This window comes from Ranitomeya imitator, chromosome 5 (genome assembly GCF_032444005.1).
Source record: "Ranitomeya imitator isolate aRanImi1 chromosome 5, aRanImi1.pri, whole genome shotgun sequence".
NCBI lineage: Eukaryota > Metazoa > Chordata > Amphibia > Anura > Dendrobatidae > Ranitomeya > Ranitomeya imitator.
In genome coordinates, this window is record NC_091286.1 from 424,793,934 (window position 1) to 424,819,937 (window position 26,004).

At 45.2% G+C, this 26,004-nt stretch overlaps 1 protein-coding gene across 6 annotated transcripts in view; it reads left to right on the top strand.

Annotated features, from left to right (window-relative positions):
• The window catches only part of LPP (LIM domain containing preferred translocation partner in lipoma), a 438,714-nt gene that overhangs the window by 335,750 nt on the left and 76,960 nt on the right, over positions 1 to 26,004 (top strand). For all 6 annotated transcript variants that reach the window (XM_069727091.1, XM_069727088.1, XM_069727092.1 and 3 more), the window contains one exon: positions 9,665 to 9,834. In XM_069727091.1, the coding sequence (XP_069583192.1) occupies positions 9,665 to 9,834 (170 nt within the window). The remainder of the gene's footprint in view (positions 1 to 9,664; positions 9,835 to 26,004) is intronic.

Consider the following 26,004-nt stretch of genomic DNA (forward strand, 5'->3'; position numbering starts at 1 on the left):
GGTCCTATAACTATGGTCCCTCTCTAGGCTATTAATATCTGCTCTTAGTCACTGGCTTTCCCACTCTGGCGGAGAAAATTGCGCCAGAGCCCATGCCAGTTTTTTCTGTGATTTAACCGTTTATTTTAATACCTAGAGCTCCCAAATATCCTGTTGGGTTTGATAAGGAGATGGCAAAAGCGGGCAATTGAATTACCAGCTTATAAGCTATCTAGCAATGCTATATAGCTAAATATATATAGCTATATTATATATGCTATTGAACCCGTTCTATGCCCGGGTGGCGAGCATTTATATTGGTACATGGTCTCCATCCTGTCATGTGCTGCTCCATCCTGCGTCCCCATCCTGTCGTGAGCTGCTCCATCCTGCGCCCCCATCCTGTCATGTGCTGCTCCATCCTGCGTCCCCATCCTGTCATGTGCTGCACCCATCCTGTGCCTCCATTCTGTCATGTGCTGCTCCCATCCTGCGCCCCCATTCTGACATGTGCTGCTCCCATCCTGCACCCCCATTCTGACATGTGCTGCTCCCATCCTGCGCCCCCATTCTGACATGTGCTGCTCCCATCCTGCGCCCCCATTCTGACATGTGCTGCACCCATCCTGCGCCTCCATTCTGACATGTGCTGCACCCATCCTGCGCCTCCATTCTGTCATTTGCTGCTCCCATCCTGCGCCCCTATCCTGTCATGTGCTGCTCCCATCCTGCGCCCTCGTTCTGTCATGTACTGCTTCCATCCTGCACCCCCGTTCTGTCATGTGCTACTCCCATCCTGCGCCCCCGTTCTGTCATGTGCTGCTCCCATCCTGCGCCCCCGTTCTGTCATGTGCTGCTGCCATCCTGCTCCCCCGTTCTGTCATGTGCTGCTGCCATCCTGCACCCCCGTTCTGTCATGTGCTGCTTCCATCGTGCACCCCCGTTCTGTCATGTGCTGCTGCCATCCTGCGCCCCCCTTCTGTCATGTGCTGCTCCCATCCTGCTCCCCCGTTCTGTCATGTGCTGCTCCCATCCTGCACCCCATTCTGTCATGTGCTGCTGCCATCCTGCACCCCCGTTCTGTCATGTGCTGCCCTATTCTGTCATGTGCTGCTCCCATCCTGCGCCCCCGTTCTGTCATGTGCTCATGTGCTGCTCCCATCCTGCGCCACCGTTCTGTAATTTGCTGTTCCCATCCATATGCCCCATACGCTGCTCCATAAAGGTTTATGGCCCCCATAAGATGCTCCATAGTATATGCCCCGTACACTGCTACATAAAGGTTTATGGCCCCCATAAGATGCTCCATAGTATATGCACCGTACACTGCTCCATAAAGGTTTATGGCCCCCATAAGATGCTCCATATTATATGCCCCGTACACTGCTCCATAAAGGTTTATGGCCCCCATAAGATGCTCCATAGTATATGCCCCCGTACACTGCTCCATAAAGGTTTATGGCCCCCATAAGATGCTCCATATTATATGCCCCCGTACACTGCTCCATAAAGGTTTATGGCCCCCATAAGATGCTCCATAGTATATGCCCCCGTACACTGCTCCATAAAGGTTTATGGCCCCCATAAGATGCTCCATAGTATATGCCCCCGTACACTGCTCCATTATTGTTGATGGCCCCATAAGATGCTTCATAGTATATGCCCCGTATGCTGCTGCGATATATAAAAAAAAAATACCATACTCGCCTATCGTCGCTGGGCGCCGAGTGCTGGGGGGCCTGAGCAGGCGGGGACACCGGCGCGCTGTGGGGGTCAGGTGCCGGAGTCGCCGCTCGCTCAGGCCCCCGACACTTGCTAAATTCACCTGGCCCTGATCCAGCGCTGCATGCCGCTCCGTGTTCCGGGTCCTCTGGCTGTGACTGTTCAGTCAGAGGGCGGCGCGCATTAAGCGCGTCATCGCGCCCTCTGAACTGTGAACATCACAGGCAGAGGACCCGGAGGACAGAGCGGCGGGCAGCGCTGGAACGGGACAGGTGAATATAGCTCATACTCACCCTCCTGGCGCATCCCTGCTATCCGTTGGAGATCGCGGTGTGCTTTCAGTGCTTACGCATACCGCGATCTCCTGGGAGCATCGCTCTGTGGGGTCCAGACTGCGCCGGCACTTGCGCAGTCTATAAAGGCTTTGGACAGACTGACGCTCCCACCCTTATATTATAGATATATATACCCCTATACTATGTGTAGACATTTATTTTATCTATTCTAACCTGTCAGTGTGGTTTTACTGTACACCGCACTGAATTGCCGGCTTTTCTATAGAACATCGGTGCGTATTTCTCGCAAGTCACACGCATGGTCCGTGTGTAATCCGTATTTTTCTCACCCCCATAGACTTTTATTGACGGATTTTTTGCGCAATGCGCTGACAAACGCAGTATGCTGCGATTTTCTCAGCCCGTAAAATACGGGCAAGAAATACACGGCTGATGGCTGCCCCATAGAGAAACATTGGTCCGTGTGCAATGCGTTGTTTTTATGCCTCTCCCTCATCCGTATTCCTCTCTAGTGTGACCCCGGCCTTATGTAGGAGGAGGTTCAGGATAGTGCAGGATCCACTTCTGTGGATATGCCATAAAACACTGATAGGCATAGCCCTTTAAGTATAAGTATTGTAAAGTTCAATTTCTGTCCAATCCTTACAGCGTCACTAGCTTTAAAGTGAATCTGGCACCTAATCTGAGAGCAGAATAATATAGAGACCGGGAATATGATTACAGCAAAGTGTCTCTAACTGGGCTGCATGCTTTTGCATAGTGTACACAGAAAGCTGCCAAAACACAGATTTTTTTTTTTTCCAAAACTGCAGCAAAAAGCCCAGTAAGTGATATATCACTGGAATTAGCATGTCTGCCCCTACATCATGCTGCTCTCAAATGAGCTAGCAGAAACCTGGTGACAGATGCCTTTTAATAATGTCAGGAAATGTACAATATGTACATGGCGTTTTTGTGTTTTTTCCATTCTTTCTCAGTTTTTGCAGAGAGTTCTGATCCCATTTTTTTCGAACTACAAGACGCACCGGATTATAAAACGCACCTATTTTTTGGAGGAGGAAATTAGGGAAAAAATTGAGGCAAAATGGTCAATTCTGTACTGTAATATCCCCTATCCTGGTATATATGGACCCCTCATCCCCATTCTGACACACATGACCCTTATCCTGGTATGATTAACACCATCCTGATCCTGGTATGCACGAACCCATCCTAGTCCTGGTATGATTGGCACCATCAAAATCATGGTTCGATTGGTCCCATCCTTATTCTGGTATAATTGTCCCCATCCCAGTCCAGGTTTGATTGATCCCATCCTTTTTCTGGTATAAATGACCCCATCCTTTTCCTGGTATGATTGGCCCCATCCCGTTCCTGATATCCATGGCCCCATCAGGAGTGATTTAAAAAAAAAACAAACCATTACACTCACCTACACGGCACTCCCTCGCAGCGTACTGCTCCGGTGCCAGCAGCTGCTTAATGCTTGTAAGCAGCGCATGGCAGGGACATCATGCGCTGCTCACAAGCATAGCACAGCTGCCAGAATACTCATCGGAACCGTTCATCCCAGAGAGCGGTGAGTATCCATTCCTCTTCAGTAGCGCGCAGTGTCAGCCAGAGCCTTCCTGCTGGTGCCAGCAGTCAAGTGTGCCGATACGTAAGAGAAATGAATATTCAGAATATTCATTTCTCTTTAAGTATCGGCACATGTGACCACCGGCTGCAGCAGGAAGCCACTGGCTGACACTGCGCACTACTAAAGAGGAATGGATACTCACCGCTCTCCGCGATGAACGGTCCCGGTGAGTATTCTGGCAGCTGTGCTCTGCTTGTGAGCAGCGCATGATGTCCCTGCCATGCACTGCTTACAAGCATTAAGCAGCTGCTGGCATCGGAACAGGACACTGCGAGGGAGCGCCGTGTAGGTGAGTGTAATGTTTTTTTGTTTTTTTTTTAATCTTTCCTGATGGGGCCATGGATACCAGGAACAGGATGGGGCCAATTATAAAAGATATAAGGATGGGATCAACATTCCAGGAACAGGATGGGTCCATTTATACCAGGATGCCAGAAAAATGAATATGCATTGCCCTCCACGCCCATGGGCGTGGAATGCAGTGCATATTCATTTCTCTTTAGCAGCGGGCACAGGAGTTAGCCGTCGCTGCTGGCTCCAGCCTCCTGTGATCCGATGCTGCGGCGAAACCGCTCCCTCACCTCCCCACCACAGCCAGAATCCATACATCCGGACTATAAGACGCACCCCCCCTTTTACTTCACATTTCGTCTTATAGTCCGACAAATACGGTAATCCCAATTGCTAGTTTCCATTTGGATTTGTTAAACCTACTATTTCTGTGTAATTGAATGTTAGAGGGATAAAATCTGCATGTGCATTGATTTTTAGCAATAATTTACACTTTACTCATGTATGCCTTTATCTTGAGCCATCAAGATGCCTGCAAAATGGTTGCCAGTTTTACCCTGACAGCAAAGACCTACAGTAAAAATGTAAGTGTAAGCTGTTAGAGTGCCCTCAGAGGTGCATGGTGCAGTACTATACCGCTGTATGCTTCAAATTTCATACCCCAGGCTCATTTCACATCTTGGGATCTAAGGAAAGAAATAGTATTACCGTACCTGAAGCTTTTAGGTTTTTTTTCTTGTCCATTCCAATTTGGCGACACTATATGGATGTAAAGAAGATGAGAATAACATAAGCAGTTCCAGTGCGGCATTGTAGGATTTCGTACATAGTAGATTGGAACTAAACTGGATCCATGATATAATTTTCATCATCCAAATTGGGCTCCATTCACACATCAATGTGACACGTCCATGTGCTGAACGATTTTTTTCACAGATAGCACACTGACCCATAGAGTTTCATTGACCCATGCACACATCCATTTCTAAAAGCAGGTTCATGAGACTCAAAGCGTGTCCTATTCTCATACGTTTTCCAGTTCATTATTAAACGGATTATACATGGTAGGCATAATTTCTAGTACAGTTTTCCCATCCAAGTATCATTTTTTTTAACTGATCTATTGTTATGGGTCAATGAAGAATAATATAATAAATAATAATAATAATAATAAAAAGCTTAGTCTACCTGTTTCAGTGCTAAAAAAAAACAAAAACAGATGCCTCTAGTATGGCACCTGAAAAAAAAGCTGGCCGTTTCCCTTGCTTAGTAACGCTCACTTGCCTTCGGCTGCTTTTACACTGCACTATAAATGCCTCAGTGTGAAATAGTGCAGCAGACTAATCCATACAGCAAACAATATCTGCCGACATCTACCAGCCAAAATAACACTATTGCTCTCTGTCAGGTGAATGAGACCTGTGGGTACACTTAATGTATGTGCCAGGAGCTTTCCCAGTTCAAATGCAGTGAGAAAGCGGCCTAAGGGTTACACTCGCAAAGGTTAAGTGTAATTTTGTTTAGTTGCTGTAACTGCAATAGATACAGAAAAGCAGTCACTCGCCTCAAGCATCATGAGGAACTGAAGTCATTTCTGTCATTAAAGCAAATTGTTTTATCACTTGTAATGCTAATCATCTCCTCCAGCATTATGTATCAAACCTTATTTTCTTTTTCACGCTGCCTGTGTCTTTGCCAATTTATTGTCTTCACATACTTATCTCCCATTTATCCATTTCATTTAGTATGGAGCCGACAGCTTATCCACTGTTATTATGGCCCATTGATCAAGTAATTGGAAAAGGGCAAATCGGTAGAGGCAGTGCCTGCGATTTGCATGAAATATTCCCAGCCCTGGGTCCGTGTAGCATGGTAATTGCTGCATCCACATAGCTGTCAGCTAATAACTATATTAGTCAGAATATGGAAAGCCGGATCTTAGCATATTAAAACTTGTATTGGAACAGATAGGCTTTGAATAGAGGGATTTAATTAAACATGCTAGCAGGCTTCCAGGCTTTATGGGAAGTCAAGGAGAAAATGCTTATGGATAATGAAAAGAAAGTCCTTTGGGTTAAATGAGGGCATTGTCCTTCAGTGTTACCTTTTAACCTTTCCCTGTATTTCAGGGTTAACCTAAAAACCTCCTGTGATACTTGCAATTAATAGACCATTGTAAAGACGTGATTGCAGTCCGACGCTCTTAACGATACGCGTCCTATATTCCTTGTTTCTATATCCGATATTACCACTGCAGTCTGATTATGGGATTGTTATATGAAGTGCTCGACACCATATCCATACAAATCTAGCAGGGAGACTTTCTCAGAAGTTCCAGTATAGGTATTGCAGACAGTGTTGCTTCAAATTGGTACGTTTTCCCCTAGTCGTAGGCTCGGCAAGCAGTTACTGACCTCTGGGCCTCCACTGACCCCAATAAAAAGATTATGCAAAGGTTTACTATGGAGCAGGAGTCAAACATACTGTATTCTTCCATAACGGGCATCCCCCAAGACAATACATGGAGAGTGGTGGCATGCTCAGCAGCCTTTACGCTATGTCCACATGTCCAGCAGTGATCAGTTAGAACAGATCCAGCAGCAATCCGTTGGCAAAAAAAAAGTTGTGTAGACTCAGCTTTTTTTGTCCATTTTTAAAAGACTGATTTCAGCTGGATCTGTTTTTTTAACATTGAATTCTATGGAAATCGGATCCGTTAAATAGCCATCAGTTTTCTTTTTCTTTCCCTTTCAAATAAAAAAAAAGAAATGGATGGTTATTTAACTGATGTTTTCCATTGACTTCAATGTATATAAAAAAAAAAAAAAAAAAAAAAAGGTCCGGCAGAAATATTTTTTTTAAAAACAAAGATGTGTCTGCACAATTTTTTTGCCATCTGATTGTTTCTGGATCCGTTCTAACAGATGACTACTGGACATGTGAATATATCCTGATTTCAGAGTAGTATCTGTGAGAGTCTAAGTGGTGGAGCCCCCGGGATCAGTAAGTTATCACTTATCTTATGAATAGGTGATAGTTTACCGACGCGACTGATGTAGACGAGCATAGATATAAGCCAGACATATTCTCCTACGCAGGCGATATGATATGTAGCTTCCGTGTGTTTACAGGGCTGCCTTAGTGCGGCGGTACATTTGGGCTCTGTTGGGTTCATATATGTTATAGTACGTCTCGTATGTGACAATCACGTCCCTATTAATTGTCATGTATCCAATTGCCATTGCTGCACAGACCAGCGCTGCTCTCTGGATGAGCCACTTATACATAATCTCTTCAGTCTCATTTTAAAGGGATTGTCCCTGGTCGAAAAACTTTTAGGTATAAGCTTTGGTAGTTATAAAAATACTGAATATTACTTATCCCCCCTAAGTCCAGCTCTCCCAGATCTCAGCTGTTTGCTGCAGCGCTGACGTCACATCAACAGCACTGCAGCTAATCACAGAGCTCCATCTCGGCCTATGTAGATGGCGCTGAGCCCCGCTGTCGGCTACAGTACTATTGAGGTGATGTCAGTGCTGCAGATAAGCAGCAGACGGCTATGGCGGAGATCAGGTATTGAGCCTGTGGAGGGTAAGTACGGTAATAGTCTGTTGTTTTTTTTGTGGTTACAACAGTCATCTTGTTACCTTCCTTTACTTGGTGACAACCATGAGTGCTGCAGGCTACAGGCATCATGAGCCTCTAACTTTATATATCCCCAGTAATAGAAGCCGCCGGTGTAATGCAATTTGTAGTAATGAAATAATATCCGCGTGATTGAATAAAAACTTTTAGCAAACCTTTAAATATGAAGTGTAATGTTAAGCACGCAGTTCTTATTTTTGACGTAAGCCAGTGACATTTGTCAAATTAAGTTTATCTCAATACTGACTTTGTTAAAAAAAATAAAAATAAAAAGAGGCTTTTTCTGATATTAAATAAGGGTTTTATTCCAACCTGTGTAGCACAGCCATCACCTGTCTTTTGAATGCATTTTTTACAACACCCACTTTTACAAAAAACATGTAGATTATATAGAAAAAAGTATTGGGAGATTTACACATTATGCTTAGGCGTTTTTATGTCATCCCTATTCTAAATCCACAGAAACTAATATGCAGTTGGCCCTCCATTTGCAGTTACATAGGTTTAGTTCAACCTTCTCCACCAAGTATATGTTTTGTCACTAAATTCTCTATAACCCACAATGTTATGTGTACAAAGGAAATCATTCATACATACAGTATGATGTATCACAACCTATCCCCACCATTGTATGATTTTCCTTATATTGTATGATATCCCCACAGCACCCTCATACATAGTAGGATGCCACCACAGACCCCACGCACAGTATGCTGCTCCTACAGCCATGCATACACTGCATGATACCCCACGTATAGTAAAACCCCAGAGTCCCCCTCACACATAATATGATGCTTCCCATAGCCTGTCCACACAGTATGGTGTCCCTACAAACCAGTACACGTTGGTTACAATGTCCCAGTATCCCCTTAGAACACAGTATGATGGCCAACGCACACGCTATGGTGGCCCCCGTAGTCCACCTTACATAGTATAATGACCCACAGCCCCAGACACAGTATAACTCATTGCCTCGGCACACAGTTTGATGACCCACAGCCCCCCACCATACATCATGATGTTTCTAACAGCCCCCTCCCTCACACAGCATGACTGATCCCCACACTCCCCCCTCCTACACTACATGATGCACACATTCCCCTAGGAAAGCTAAAAAATAAAGTTTCAAAAAATAAAATGTAATTGTTTAAATTCACCTTCTTTTCCAGGTTTTAAAATAAAAAATACCATAATTGGATTCGCTGTATCCATAAAAGTCCAATCTTGCAAAATATTCAGTTATTTAAAACATACATTAAAAAAAGGAGAAAAAATGAAAGCGCGAGATTTGTGTGGTTTCAGTCACCACTACGCCCCCTCTCAAAAACCAAATGAAATGGTGATCGATGTGTCATATGTACTCCGTAATGTTATCAATAGAATTGGGAACAGAACACAAGCCATACACGACTTCATCGACAGAAGAGAAAAGTTCTGCGTCTCAGAAAATGGTAACACAAACCAAATTTGTTATGGATTTTTTTTTTGCAAATTTCCAAATATTTTTCACTACTAAATTCTAATAAAAATCTATAAGTGTTTGTCATCGCTGTACTCGTCTGACAATGGAGAATTGTGCTGCTTGGTCTTTTTTTTTTTTTTTTTTTTTTTTTACTATACATTGAAGCTGTTAAAACAAAATTTGAAAAAACCTATGAAATTGCTATTTTGTTTTCAGTTGTACCCACCTAGGAATGTTTTCCTATTTCAGTACATGATATTGTAAAATGAATGGTGCCATTCAAAAGTACAACTGAAGGACCATTTCTACCCCCACGTCTTGAGCCCCCATCTATTTCCAGAAAGGGGGTCCCCTAGGTATGCAGTAAATATCTATGGTGGTTCAAATTCAAAATATCTCTTGCGTGTGTTTTTTTTTTTTTGCTGTTCTTACAAGCTTGAATTCTCCTGCTGCTCGGGTTTAGGAAATCAATATTTGCCACTTTAATAAGACCAGATGCAGCCTTGTCACCCGTCAGGTCCACAGTAGCCGGTATGATCCTCCGAGACCTGTATTGGACGGGTCTTACTGGTTACTCTACTGCCCATGTTCCTAAGTTGCTGAATTCTCATGGACGCCCTCTTGTTTTAGGTCGATGTTCTCGCTGTGGGGAAAATGTTGTCGGAGAAGGTACAGGATGCACAGCTATGGACCAAGTGTTTCACGTTGAGTGTTTCACCTGTATGACCTGTAACAGCAAACTGCGTGGGCAGCCGTTTTACGCCGTGGACAAGAAGGCGTTCTGTGAGCCCTGTTACATAGTAAGTACTAACACATCTGTATGTTCCCCCATCTTCTAGGAGCGGCAATCACTGCACTTACTAACACAAAACAAATTCGGCCTTTTGTACATGGAATACGTGCTGTTTCCTGAGAAATATCAGACATGCCTGCACAGGAATGTGCTGCTACGCTTACGTTACCGTCTAGGCAACAAATAGGAGTTTGCTGCTTTTCCAAATTGACAGAGGCGAATTTGTTACGGAGACCTATACTACTGATTTAATCCGTTTTCTGCTCGTTCTGCGTGACCTTCTGCACTCCTCTGCTGTGACAGCTCCATGTTCTTGTAGGCTTCTTATTTAGTCCTCTCATTAGTCCAAGTAATTCTTGCCAACTTTTTTCAGTACGCAAAACAATGCACGTTTCAATTACTTAGTTCTAAAACCGTATGATAGCTACTATTTCATGTATGTCCGCTTTCAGTATAACATCCACCAGTTATTACAGTGGTCTAAATGTTGTAGGATATGTAAAGAAAATGAAGCATAACTCATATTTCAACAATAATCAAAACTGCTAAAAAAGTGAAGAATTCTTTTCATTCCTGATTTTACGCTGATTTTGAAATGAAAATGTCCTTTTTATTTTACATACACACATTCTTTCAGTACTCTGTTTGCTTTTGGTTGTAGATACTGATGAAATGGGTTAACTAACAAACGTAAATCAATAGAATAAGTTTAATCGATAGCATATGGAAAGTTAAACATTTTTAGACTTAGGGCCTTTCTGACCTCTCCCGGCGCCTGCGCACTGCAGTACTTTGCTCTGCCCTCAGCAGGCCAGACAAAGTACGCCTGCGCCGGAGCCGCGACAGGAAGCAAAGAAGAGGACGTCATCGCATGAAGACAGCAGGCGCTGGACTTGCGACGCCCATCGGACCACCCCAGGTGAGTATAATCTAACCTCTTTTTCTTATCTTTCAGGATACATCGGGGGCTTATCTACAACATTACAGAATGCATTACAGAATGCTGTAGATAAGCCCCTGATGGCGGTGGCCACAGTTTATAGGGACAAAATGAGGTGACAGATTCCCTTTAACCCCTTCCCGACCCATGACGCCACGTAGGCGTCATGAAAGTCGGTGCCATTCCGACCCATGACGCCTATGCGGCGTCATGGAAAGATCGCGTCCCTGCAGATCGGGTGAAAGGGTTAACTCCCATTTCACCCGATCTGCAGGGACAGGGGGAGTGGTAGTTTAGCCCAGGGGGGGTGGCTTCACCCCCTCGTGGCTACGATCGCTCTGATTGGCTGTTGAAAGTGAAACTGCCAATCAGAGCGATTTGTAATATTTCACCCATTATAACGGGTGAAATATTACAATCCAGCCATGGCCGATGCTGAAATATCATCGGCCATGGCTGGAAATACTAGTGTGCCCCCACCCCACCCCTCCGATCGCCCCCCCACCCCCCCGATCTGGCCGGTACACTGCTCCGGCTCCCCTCCGCCCTGTGCTCCGCTCCCCCCCGTGCTCGTGTCCGCTCCCCCCGTGCTCCAATCACCCCCCCCGTGCTCCAATCACCCCCCTGCACTCCGATCCACCCCCCCGTGCTCCGTTCCACCCCCCCGTGCTCCATTCCAGCCCCCCCGTGCTCCGTTCCACGCCCCCCGCGCTCCGTTCCACCCCTCCCGCGCTCCGATTCCCCCCCCCCCCCCGTGCTCCGATCCCCCCACCCCCCCCCCGTGGTCCCCCCCCCCACCCTATCATACTTACCGATCCAGCCGTGGTCCCGTCCGTCTTCTCCCGGGCGCCGCCATCTTCCAAAATGGCGGGCGCATGCGCAGTGCGCCCGCCGAATCTGCCGGCCGGCAGATTCGTTCCAAAGTGCATTTTGATCACTGAGATATAATCTATCTCAGTGATCAAAATAAAAAAAATAATAAATGACCCCCCCCCCCCCCCTTTGTCACCCCCATAGGTAGGGACAATAAAAAAATAAAGAAATTTTTTTTTTTCCACTAATGTTAGAATAGGGGTAGGGCTAGGGGTAGGGTTAGGGTTAGGGGTAGGGTTAGGGCTAGGGTTAGGGCTAGGGTTAGGGTTAGGAATGTGCACACGTATTCTGGTCCTCTGCGGATTTTTCCGCTGCGGATTTGATAAATCCGCAGTGCTAAACCGCTGCGGATTTACCGCGTTTTTTTCTGCGCATTTCACTGCGGTTTTACAATTGCGATTTTCTATTGGAGCAGTTGTAAAACCGCTGCGGAATCCGCACAAAGAAGTGACATGCTGCGGAATGTAAACCGCTGCGTTTCCGTGCAGTTTTTCCGCAGCATGTGTACAGCGATTTTTGTTTCCCATAGGTTTACATTGAACTGTACACTCATGGGAAACTGCTGCGGATCCGCAGCGTTTTCCGCAGCGTGTGCACATACCTTTAGAATTAGGCTATGTGCACACGGTGCGGATTTGGCTGCGGATTCGCAGCAGTGTTCCATCAGGTTTACAGTACCATGTAAACATATGAAAAACCAAATCCGCTGTGCCCATGGTGCGGAAAATACCGCGCGGGAACGCTGCGTTGTATTTTCCGCAGCATGTCAATTCTTTGTGCGGATTCCGCAGCGTTTTACACCTGTTCCTCAATAGGAATCCGCAGGTGAAATCCGCACAAAAAACACTGGAAATCCGCGGAAAATCCGCAGGTAAAACACAGTGCCTTTTACCCGCAGATTTTTCAAAAATGGTGCGGAAATATCTCACACGAATCCGCAACGTGGGCACATAGCCTTAGGGTTAGGGTTGGAATTAGGGTTGTGGTTAGGGTTAGGGGTGTGTTGGGGTTAGTGTTGTGGTTAGGGGTGTGTTGGGGTTAGGGTTGTGATTAGGATTATGGCTACAGTTGGGATTAGGGTTAGGGGTGTGTTGGGGTTAGTGTTGGAGTTAGAATTGAGGGGTTACCACTGTTTAGGCACATCAGGGGTCTCCAAACGCAACATGGCGCCACCATTGATTCCAGCCAATCTCGTATTCAAAAAGTCAAATGGTGCTCCCTCACTTCCGAGCCCTGACGTGTGCCCAAACAGTGGTTTACCCCCACATATGGGGTACCAGCATACTCAGGACAAACTGCGCAACAATTTCTGGGGTCCAATTTCTCCTGTTACCCTTGTGAATCTAAAAAAATGCTTGCTAAAACATAATTTTTGAGGAAAGAAAAATGATTTTTTATTTTCACGGCTCTGCGTTGTAAACGTCTGTGAAGCACTTGGGGGTTCAAAGTGCTCACCACATATCTAGATAAGTTCCTTGGGGGGTCTAGTTTCTAAAATGGGGTCACTTGTGGGGGGTTTCTACTGTTTAGGCACACCAGGGGCTCTGCAAACGCAACGTGACACCCGCAGACCATTCCATCAAAGTCTGCATTTCAAAAGTCACTACTTCCCTTCTGAGCCCCGACGTGTGCCCAAACAGTAGTTTACCCCCACATATGGGGTATCACCGTACTCAGGAGAAACTGGACAACAAATATTGGGGTCAAATTTCTCCTGTTACCCTTGGGAAAATTAAAAAATTCTGGGCTAAATAATTATTTTTGAGGAAAGAAAACGTATTTATTATTTTCACGGCTCTGCATTATAAACTTCTATGAAGCACTTGGGGGTTCAAAGTGCTCACCACACATCTAGATAAGTTCCTTTGGGGGTCTAGTTTCCAAAATGGGGTCACTTGTGGGGGGGTTTCTACTGTTAAGCCACATCAGGGGCTCTGCAAACGCAACGTGACGCCCACAGAGCATTCCATCAAAGTCTGCATTTCAAAACGTCACTACTTCACTTCCGAGCCCCGGCATGTGCCCAAACAGTGATTTACCCCCACATATGGGGTATCAGCGTACTCAGGAGAAACTGGACAACAACTTTTGGGGTCAAATTTCTCCTGTTACCCTTGGGAAAATAAAAAATTGCAGGCTAAAAGATCATTTTTGAGAAAATAATTGTTTTTTTTATTTTCATGGCTCTGCGTTATAAACTTCTGTGAAGCACTTGGGGGTTCAAAGTCCTCACCACACATCTAGATTAGTTCCTTTGGGGGTCTAGTTTCTAAAATGGTGTCATTTCTGGGGGATCTCCAATGTTTAGGCACACAGGGGCTCTCCAAACGTGACATGGTGTCCGCTAATGATTGGAGCTAATTTTCCATTTAAAAAGCCAAATGGCGTGCCATCCCTTCCGAGCCCTGCCGTGCGCCCAAACAGTGGTTTACCCCCACATATGGGGTATCAGCGTACTCAGGACAAACTGGACAACAATATTTGGGGTCCAATTTCTCCTATTATCCTTGGCAAAATAGGAAATTCCAGGCTAAAAAATCATTTTTGAGGAAAGAAAAATTATTTTTTATTTTCATGGCTCTGCGTTATAAACTTCTGTGAAGCACCTGGGGGTTTAAAGTGCTCAATATGCATCTAGATAAGTTCCTTGGGGGGTCTAGTTTCCAAAATGGGGTCACTTGTGCGGGAGCTCCAATGTTTAGGCACACAGGGGCTCTCCAAACGCGACATGGTGTCCGCTAACAATTGGAGCTAATTTTCCATTCAAAAAGTCAAATGGCGCGCCTTCTCTTCCGAGCCCTGCCGAGTGCCCAAACAGTGGTTTACCCCCACATATGAGGTATCGGCGTACTCGGGAGAAATTGCCCAACAAATTTTATGATCCATTTTATCCTACTGCCCATGTGAAAATGAAAAAATTGAGGCGAAAATAATTTTTTTGTGAAAAAAAATTACTTTTTCATTTTTACAGATCAATTTGTGAAGCACCTGAGGGTTTAAAGTGCTCACTAGGCATCTAAATTAGTTCCTTGGGGGGTCTAGTTTCCAAAATGGGGTCACTTGTGGGGGAGCGCCAATGTTTAGGCACACAGGAGCTATCCAAACGCGACATGGTGTCCGCTAACGATGGAAATAATTTTTCATTCAAAAAGTCAAATGGCGCTCCTTCCCTTCCGAGCCTTACCATGTGCCCAAACAGTGGTTTACCTCCACATGTGAGGTATTGGTGTACTCAGGAGAAATTGCCCAACACATTTTAGGATCCATTTTATCCTGTTGCCCATGTGAAAATGAAAAAATTGAGGCTAAAAGAATTTTTTTGTGAAAAAAAAAGTACTTTTTCATTTTTACGGATCAATTTGTGAAGCACCTGGGGGTTCAAAGTGCTCACTATGCATCTAGATAAGTTCCTTGGGGCGTCTAGTTTCCAAAATGGGGTCACTTGTGGGGGAGCTCCAATTTTTAGGCACACGGGGGCTCTCCAAACGTGACATGGTGTCCGCTAAAGAGTGGAGCCAATTTTTGATTCAAAAAGTCAAATGGCGCTCCTTCCCTTCCAAGCCCTGCCGTGCGCCAAAACAGTGGTTTACCCCCACATATGAGGTATCAGCGTACTCAGGACAAATTGGACAACAACTTTCGTGGTTCAGTTTCTCCTTTTACCATTGGGAAAATAAAAAAATTGTTGCTAAAAGATAATTTTTGTGACTAAAAAGTTAAATGTTCATTTTTTCCTTCCATGTTGCTTCTGCTGCTGTGAAGCACCTGAAGGGTTAATAAACTTCTTGAATGTGGTTTTGAGTACCTTGAGGGGTGCAGTTTTTAGAATGGTGTCACTTTTGGGTATTTTCAGCCATATAGACCCCTCAAACTGACTTCAAATGTGAGGTGGTCCCTAAAAAAAATGGTTTTGTAAATTTCGTTGTAAAAATGACAAATCGCTGGTCGAATTTTAACCCTTATAACTTCCTAACAAAAAAAAATTTTGTTTCCAAAATTGTGCTGATGTAAAGTAAACATGTGGGAAATGTTATTTATTAACTATTTTGTGTCATATATCTCTCTGGTTTAACAGAATAAAAATTCAAAATGTGAAAATTGCGAAATTTTCAAAATTTTCGCCAAATTTCCGTGTTTATCACAAATAAATGCAGAATTTATTGACCTAAATTTACCACTAACATGAAGCCCAATATGTCACGAAAAAAACAATCTCAGAACCGCTAGGATCCGTTGAAGCGTTCCTGAGTTATTACCTCATAAAGGGACACTGGTCAGAATTGCAAAAAACGGCAAGGTCTTTAAGGTCAAAATAGGCTGGGTCTTGAAGGAGTTAATAAAAATGTTGCTGTGCAGAGATAATCTTATAATGGATGATGCGGCCTGTGTAATGGTACCGTCACATTTAGCGACTTTACAACGATAACAATAGCGATCCGTGATGTTGCAGCGTCCTGGATAGCGATATTGTTGTGTTTGACACGCAGCAGCGATCAGGATCCTGCTGTGACATCGCTGGTCGTTGCTGAAAGGCCAGAACTTTATTTCGTCGCTGGATCACCCGCTGACATCACTGAATCGGCGTGTGTGACGCCGATCCAGCGATGTGTTCACTTGTAACCAGGGTAAACATCGGGTTACTAAGCGCAGGGCCGCGCTTAGTAACCCGATGTTTATCCTGGTTACCATTGTAAAAGTAAAAAAAAACACTACATACTTACATTCCTGTCACGTTCCCAAGCGTCAGCTTCCCTGCATCCCCCAGTGTCAGCGCTGGCCGGCCGTAAAGCAGAGCACAGCGGTGACGTCACCGCTCTGCTTTCCGGCCGGCGCTTACACAGTGCAGGGAAGCTGAAGGCGAGGGACGTGACAGGAATGTGAGTATGTACTTTTTTTTTTTTACTTTTGCAATGGTAACCAGGGTAAACATCTGGTTACTAAGCACGGCCCTGCGCTTAGTAACCCGATGTTTACCCTGGTTACCCGGGGACTTCGGCATCGTTGGTCGCTGGAGAGCTGTCTTTGTGACAGCTCTCCAGCGACCAAACGGCGACGCTGCAGCGATCGGCATCGTTGTCTATATCGCTGCAGCGTCGCTAAATGTGACGGTACCTTAACTAGAAAGGGGAGAGTATGAGCACCACAAATAAACAAAATATGCATGAAGGTGCTGCAAGCCATGTGACAAAATAATTATCTAATATATAAAACTGAATGTGTGTATGTCCGGGATTGGCATCTGCACCGTCGCAGCTACAGCCACAAAATTTTGCACAGTCACATGTCTGGACCCCGAGAGCGTCATAGGCTATGTTGTGAGGCGAAATTTTAACCCCGCACGTTCCAATTCACCAAACAATTTTGCCCCTATCTACATAATGGGGAAAAAGTGAAAGGAAAAGTGTTAGAGGCAAATTGACAGCTGCCAGATGTGAACAAGGGGGACTTAAAGAATGAGAGCGATGGCGCCAAAGAGTATATACCGTACAGTTGCTAAGGTGGGGCCCCGACATGGGATACTCACCACACACGGGGATATGAATACACACAAAATGCGCCACACACTACCACGTGCTTGAACACATATACCACCCTCAGCACACATTTCACCACACATACACCAACCTCGCCACATAAAAGTCGAAACACAAAAGTCGCCGCTCAAAACTCGCCACGCGCCCAACTCGCCACATGCAAAACTAGGCTCACGCAAAACTCGCCACACGTGCAAAACTCACCTCATGGAAAACTCGCCACACGCAAAACTTGCACACGCGGAAAAATTGCCACATGCACAAAAGTTGCAACACATGCAAAAGTTGCCTCACACAAAACTTGCACATACTCAAAACGCACCACACATAAAACTCGCCATGCGCAAAACTCGCTGCACACAACTTGCTACACTAACCTGTCACATGCAACTCGACACACAAAAAGTTGCTATACGCATGTTGCCACACAAAACTCATCTCACAAAAGTCGCTACATGCATGTCGCCACATGCAACTCAACACACACAACTTGACACATGAAACTCGCCCTAAAACACACACAAGTCTGGTATTATCCTTCAAAAATAAAAATCTGATTAATAAGCAGACAAACTACAACAAATGTACCATATAGGAAATACAGCTGTCAGTCACATGACCTGTCTATTATGTGTATGTGTGAGCTAATATATACTGCCAGGGGGAGGGCTTCCTGTTGGCTGGGGATTTATCAGGCTGCCAATTTAGCTTACAAATACTGAGGTCAAAATACTGACCAAATAACGTGTGAACGCGGTCTAATACAGGAGGAGATGACATAGAGATATATACTATATACAGGGGAGATGACATACGGGTATATACTATATACAGGAGGAGATGACACACACACACACATATATACTATATGCAGGGGAGATGACACACAGGTATATACTATATACAGGAGGAGATGACATACAGGTACTATGTACAGGAGGAGATGACACTGGTATATACTATATACAGGAGGAGATGGCACACAGGTATATACTATATACAGGGGAGATGACACACAGGTATATACTATATACAGGAGGACATGACACATATACTATATACAGGGGAGATGACACACAGGTACATACTATATACAGGGGAGATGACACACAGGTATATACTATATACAGGGGAGATGACACAGGTATATACTATAGACAGGGGAGATGACATACAGGTATATACTATATACAGGAGGAGATGACACACAGGTATATACTATATACAGGAGGAGATGACACACAGGTATATACTATATACAGGAGAGATGACACACATATATACTATATACAGGAGGAGATGACACAGGTATATACTATATACAGGAGATGACACTCAGGTATATACTATATACAGGAGGAGATGACTTACAGGTATATACTATATACAGGAGGAGATGACATACAGGTATATACCATATAAAAGAGGAGATGACACAGGTGTATAGAGGAGATGACATACAGCAGGTATATACTATATACAGGGGAGATGACATACAGGTATATACTATACAGGAGATGACATACAGGTATATACTATATATAGGAGGAGATGACATACAGGTATATAGTATATACAGAAGAGATGACCTACAGGTATATACTATATACAGGAGGAGATGACACATAGGTATATACAGAAGGAGACGACATACAGCAGGTATATACTATTTACAGGGGAGATGACATACAGGTATATACTATATACAGGAGATGACATACAGGTGTATACTATATATAAGGGAGATGACAAACCTGTATATACTGAGGGGAAAATGAGAGGTGTGAGGTGAAAATGTGGGGTGTGAGTGCAAAATGAGAGGAGTAAGGGAAAATAGTGGAGTGATCCGAAAATGACAAATGTGAGGTCGAAATGACAAGTGTTAGGGGGGAATGAGAGGAGTGAGGGGGAAAACTGAAGTAATGTTTTGGCATGACTGTAAAGGTCCTCTGCTACAGGACATGTGATGGCTAATTTGATGAAAAGCACTGTCTGAGTGGAACACCTTAGAAATCAGCAGTGTGGAACAGCTCCTGTCAGCAGCATTAGTAGAAAACATTCGCTTTCACCCCCATCCATGTCATCCCCTGTGCCTGATGGCCTTTGTACCATCTATAATATAACGCTGGGAGCGTCACTCTGTCCAAAGCCTTTATAGACTGCGCAAGCGCCGGCGCAGTCTGGACCCCACAGAGTGACGCTCCCAGGAGATCGCGGTATGCGTAAGCACTGAACGCACACCGCGATCTCCAATGGAGAAGCAGGGACGTGCCAGGAGGGTGAGTATGCTATATTCACCTGTCCCACGTTCCACCGATGCGCGCCGCTCCATCCTCCACATCCTCTGCCTGTGACGTTCAGTTCAGAGGGCGCGATGACGCGCTTAATGCGCGCCGCCCTCTGACTGAACAGTCACAGGTAGAGGACCCGGAAGACGGAGCGGCGCGCAGCAGAGGATCAGGACCAGGTGAATATAGCAAGTGTCGGGGGCCTGAGCCAGCGGCGACTCCGGCACCTGACCCCCACAGCGCGCCGGTGTCCCCGCCTGCTCAGGCCCCCCCAGCACTCGGCGCCCAGCAATGATAGGTGAGTATGTTATTTTTTATTTTTATTGCATCAGCATACAGGGCATATAATCCTTTGGAGCATCTTATGGGGGCCATCAACCATAATGGATCAGCATGCAGGGCATATACTATGGAGTATCTTATGGGGGCCATCAACCATAATGGATCAGCATACAGGGCATATAATCCTATGGAGCATCTTATGGGGGCCATCAACCATAATGGATCAGCATACAGGGCATATCATCCTTTGGAGCATCTTATGGGGGCCATCAACCATAATGGATCAGCATATAGGGCATATAATCCTATGGAGCATCTTATGGGGGCCATCAACCATAATGGATCAGCATACAGGGCATATAATCCTATGGAGCATCTTATGGGGGCCATCAACCATAATGGATCAGCATACAGGGCATATATTCCTATGGAGCATCTTATGGGGGCCATCAACCATAATGGAGCAGCATACAGGGCATATAATACTATGGAGCATCTTATGGGGGCCATCAACCATAATGGAGCAGCATATGAGGCATATAATCCTATGGAGCATCTTATGGGGGCCATCAACCATAATGGATCAGCATACAGAGCATATAGTACTATGGAGCATCTTATGGGGGCCATCAATCATAATGGAGCAGCATACAGGGCATATAATCCTATGGATCATCTTATGGGGGCCATCAACCATAATGGAGCAGCATATGAGGCATATAATCCTATGGAGCATATTGTGGGGGCCATCAACCATAATGGATCAGCATACAGGGCATATAGTACTATGGAGCATCTTATGGGGGCCATCAACCATAATGGAGCAGCATACAGGGCATATTCTAATAGGGAGCATCTTATGGGGGCCATCAACCATAATGGAGCAGCATATGAGGCATATAGTACTATGGAGCATCTTATGGTGGCTATGGCCCACATGACAGGATTGGCATACAGGATGGGACCACCACATGACAGGATTGGGGTACAGGATGGGAGCATGTGACAGGATGAGTGCTCAGGAAGACAATAGCACATCACAAGATGGAGGCACACAAAACAGGATGGGGGCTGCACATGACAGGATGGGGGGCGCAAGATGGTAGCAGCACATGACAAGATTAGGGCGCAGGATGGAAGCAGCACATACCAGGATGGAGACCATATACCAATTAAATGCTCGCCACCCGGGCGTAGAACGGGTTCAATAGCTAGTCCATAATAACTGGATGTGCGACCAGCAGCTAAGGCGCCCCTATATGATCAGGCAGTTACACAGGCTGCATCATGGGCACTATTATAACATTATATCTGCACATCAACATTTATTTAAACACATCCAATTGTGAAAATGGTTAATTTTCAATTATCTTCTGATTTAACAGGGGGACAACCCCTTTTAAGCTCAAGTCAGCTGTCCAACATGTAACTAAATGGATTAAAGGTTTTTGCTGCTTCATCTGTGAGCAGCATAGTATAGGAAAAGAGACTCTCATTCCAACAGTGTGTCGCTTAGTTTACTGGGTGCAGCAGTTTTGACAGAGTTTTTATAGATAGAATGCATCAGAGCTGAGAAAGCTAACCCCGCCCAACTGCGTATCACAGGAAGGGGCGTGGTCAGGGCATTGATAGTGTTTTAGTGATAAAGCCTTCATTGTAAGTAAACACAGCCTGATAAGACAGATCGCTGAATTCAGTGTTTGAACCCCCTACCTCATGCTGTTCTTGGATTACATAGCAAAACCTGCTGAAAGATTCCCTTTAAGGTTCACTGTATGATCCTAGGAACTCCTTTTTACTGTCACTCATACAGTGTAAATGGGCTGCCGGTCGCCTGACCAACAAGCAAGTAGGTGAAATGATCTTTTGACCTGTTTAAAAAAATCATTGTTCTTGGGAACACATCATCTTGTGTAAACAGGGCTTGTGCTGCCGAGAACATTGAGTCTCATCTGCACAGAACAACCCTTCCTTGATCAATCTTTGTGTATTGACTTGTCTAAATAGGATACTAAACGACCAATCAGCGGCTTCTGTGTAGCCTATTGGCAATCATTTCCAGCCACTCACAAACTTTGTCTTGACTTGGATAACGCAGCCCTGGGATATCATGAGAAACCATACAGTTATGTTGCTTCTCCACTAATTGACACTCATATTCAGAAAGGAAATCTGGTGTCTAGATAATGCAGTGCCCCAGTGGAAGCCATGAAGAGGCAATACTGGATAATGCAGTGCCCCAGTGGAAGCCATGAAGAGGCAATACTGGATACTGCAGTGCCCCAGTGGAAGCCTTGAAGAGGCAATACTGGACACTGCAGTGCCCTAGTGGAAGCCATGAAGAGGCAATACTGGATACTGCAGTGCCCCAGTGGAAGCCATGAAGAGGCAATACTGGATAATGCAGTGCCCCAGTGGAAGCCATGAAGAGGCAATACTGGATACTGCAGTGCCCCAGTGGAAGCCATGAAGAGGCAATACTGGATACTGCAGTGCCCCAGTGGAAGCCTTGAAGAAGCAATACTGGATACTGCAGTGCCCCAGTGGAAGCCATAAAGAGGCAATACTGGATACTGCAGTGCCCCAGTTGAAGCCATGAAGAGGCAATACTGGATATTGCCGTTCCCCAGTGGAAGCCATGAAGAGGCAATACTGGATACTGCAGTGCCCCAGTGGAAGCCATGAAGAGACAATACTGGATAATGCAGTGCCCCAGTGGAAGCCATGAAGAGGCAATACTGGATACTGCAGTGCCCCAATGGAAGCCATGAAGAGGCAATACTGGATACTGCAGTGCCCCAGTGGAAGCCATGAAGAGACAATACTGGATGATGCAGTGCCCCAATGGAAGCCATGAAGAGGCAATACTGGATACTGCAGTGCCCCAGTGGAAGCCATGAAGAGACAATACTGGATAATGCAGTGCCCCAGTGGAAGCCATGAAGAGGCAATACTGGATACTGCAGTGCCCTAGTGGAAGCCATGAAGAGGCAATACTGGATACTGCAGTGCCCCAGTGGAAGCCATGAAGAGGCAATACTGGATAATGCAGTGCCCCAGTGGAAGCCATGAAGAGGCAATACTGGATACTGCAGTGTCCCAGTGGAAGCCATGAAGAGGCAATACTGGATACTGCAGTGCCCCAGTGGAAGCCATGAAGAGGCAATACTGGATACTGCAGTGCCCCAGTGGAAGCCATGAAGAGACAATACTGGATAATGCAGTGCCCCAGTGGAAGCCATGAAGAGGCAATACTGGATACTGCAGTGCCCCAATGGAAGCCATGAAGAGGCAATACTGGATAATGCAGTGCCCCAGTGGAAGCCATGAAGAGGCAATACTGGATAATGCAGTGCCCCAGTGGAAGCCATGAAGAGACAATACTGGATGATGCAGTGCCCCAATGGAAGCCATGAAGAGGCAATACTGGATACTGCAGTGCCCCAGTGGAAGCCATGAAGAGACAATACTGGATAATGCAGTGCCCCAGTGGAAGCCATGAAGAGGCAATACTGGATACTGCAGTGCCCCAATGGAAGCCATGAAGAGGCAATACTGGATACTGCAGTGCCCCAGTGGAAGCCATGAAGAGACAATACTGGATAATGCAGTGCCCCAGTGGAAGCCATGAATAGGCAATACTGGATACTGCAGTGCCCCAGTGGAAGCCATGAAGAGGCAATACTGGATAATGCAGTGCCCCAGTGGAAGCCATGAAGAGGCAATACTGGATAATGCAGTGCCCCAATGGAAGCCATGAAGAGGCAATACTGGATACTGCAGTGCCCCAGTGGAAGCCATGAAGAGACAATACTGGATAATGCAGTGCCCCAGTGGAAGCCATGAAGAGGCAATACTGGATACTGCAGTGCCCCAGTGGAAGCTATGAAGAGGCAATACTGGATAATGCAGTGCCCCAGTGGAAGCCATGAAGAGACAATACTGGATAATGCAGTGCCCCATTGGAAGCCATGAAGAGGCAATACTGGATACTGCAGTGCCCCAGTGGAAGCCATGAAGAGACAATACTGGATAATGCAGTGCCCCAGTGGAAGCCATGAAGAGGCAATACTGTGGATCAGGCTGGACTCTGTGCACTGATATTTTTCCTTTTAAAGAGCATGTCTACGAATCAATGTCAAATTGGTCAGCTGCCTATTGATTATCTCAACAGGTCTAGATTTCCCTGTATGAGGAAGATAAATCCTTCATACTGGACTTCGCATGGTTGTAGTCCAATGCAGATGTAGGCGCAGAGGTGGTAATTGACATTCGTACATCAATCAGGGCTCTTCACTGAACCCCAGTTCTCTGCTTCTGTATTTCTCTTTTCACATTCTCTGCTGAAACTTGCATCTTTTTTCCAATCCTAAGCCCTTTAATGAATCACATAAATTCATGTTAAAGCACTATGGTGAAAGAAAGATATCACTTAGTAAAGCTGAGACTATGAGATGTACCACACCAGAATTCATCTAGAGGAGCGAAACCACAAAATGAATGTATGGAGAATATTGAGCGGCGTAAATAACAAACTGTAATTGCGTATGTGTCTGTAATGTCCTGCTCTTTGCTTCCAGTAATTGAAAAGATCAGTCAGTCTACATGTTTTTTGTTTTTTTAAACTATATTAAGTAACTTACCATACATTGGTAAATGAGGAGTCTGAGCAGCAGCTGTTTTGGTAACAATTAGTGTATGAGCGAATATACTCGTTACCCGAGATTTATCGAGCATGCTCGGGGGTCCTCCGAGTATTTTTTTAGTGCTCGGAGATTTCGTTTTTCTTGCCGCAGCAGGATTATTTACAGCTGCTAGCCAGCATAAGTACATGTGGGGGTTGAATGGTTGCTAGGGAATCCCCACATGAACTTATGCAGGCTAACAGATGTAAATCATTCAGCTGCGGCAAAAAAAACTAAAAATACTCGGAGGTCACCCGAGCGTGCTCGAGAAATCTCGAGTGACGAGTATATTCGCTCATCACTAGTAACAATGTGTCTTTTAAGGATGTTAATATTGGCAGTTTTCTGTTCTGTTGCGAGGGGCAATTTTTGCAAAAATGACAACAGAAGGTTCAGCCATATTTGTTAATCACTTTTTGACTATGGTCTTAGGCCTCTTTCACACTTCCGTCTTTCTTTTTCCGTCACAATGCGTCGTTTTGTGAAAAAAAAAAAAACGGATCCAGCAAATGTTTCTGCTGGATCCGTTTTTTTCTCATAGACTTGTACTAGGGACGGATTGTGACGGATGGCCTTCCGTTTCATCCGTCGTGCACTGGATCCGTCATAAAATTGCTGTCGGGCGGAGACAACGCACAGAGGAACGTTTTTTCTGTACATCGGAAAATCGCTCCGCGACAGATCCTGCGCTACCCGTCGTTGGCTACAATGGAAGCCTATGGATGCAGGATCCATCGCTGACGGTCAAAAGCAGGAATCAAGCGAAGGATGCTATCTTTTGAAACTGAGCATGCCTGGAAGAATTTCCCATCAGGGAAATTCTCTCTCGCTCCCTCTCTTTTTACTATTGATGCTGCCTACGCATCATCAATAGTAAAAAGATATAATGTTAAAAAAAAAAAAAAATCGTGATATTCTTACCTTTCGGTGTCCCCTGTAGCCTTCCCGATGCTGCCGGCAGCTCCCGTTCCCAGTAATGCCTCGTGAGACCGCTACGTCATCACAGGTCATTGCTCGCAAGGCATTTCTGGGGCGGGAGCTGCCAGCAGCATCGGGAAGGCTGCGGAGGACGTCGGAAGGTAAGAATATCATGATTTTTTATTTTTTTTTAATTATTTTTAACCTGGGTTGTGTATGCGTTTTTGCATCGGAAAAACGCGGCAAATACGCATACACAATGTGTGCACATAGCCTCGACGGATCCGTAAAAAAAATGGGCCCAGTGCATCTGTTTTTTACCATCTGCAGAGGATCCGTCTTTTCAACATTTTAACGAATTGTGACTGATTGTAAAAAACGGAAGTGTGAAAGAGGCCTTAGACATTAATGATCATTTTCAAGTTATAATGACATGACACATTGCAGAAGCTGAAGCAACAATGTGACCATAGTGTCACTTTTGAAACAAAAATATTCCTACAGTATTTATCAAACCTTGGCCATTTCTGTGACTTAAGAATTAAGAAAATGCAATTCATTGCATCTTACCCAGGAAAGTAAAAGTCCGTCTTCATTTTGTTACAGCAGTATACATAGCAGTTGGGTGCTTTGTCACGGATGAAGTGAAACCGTTAT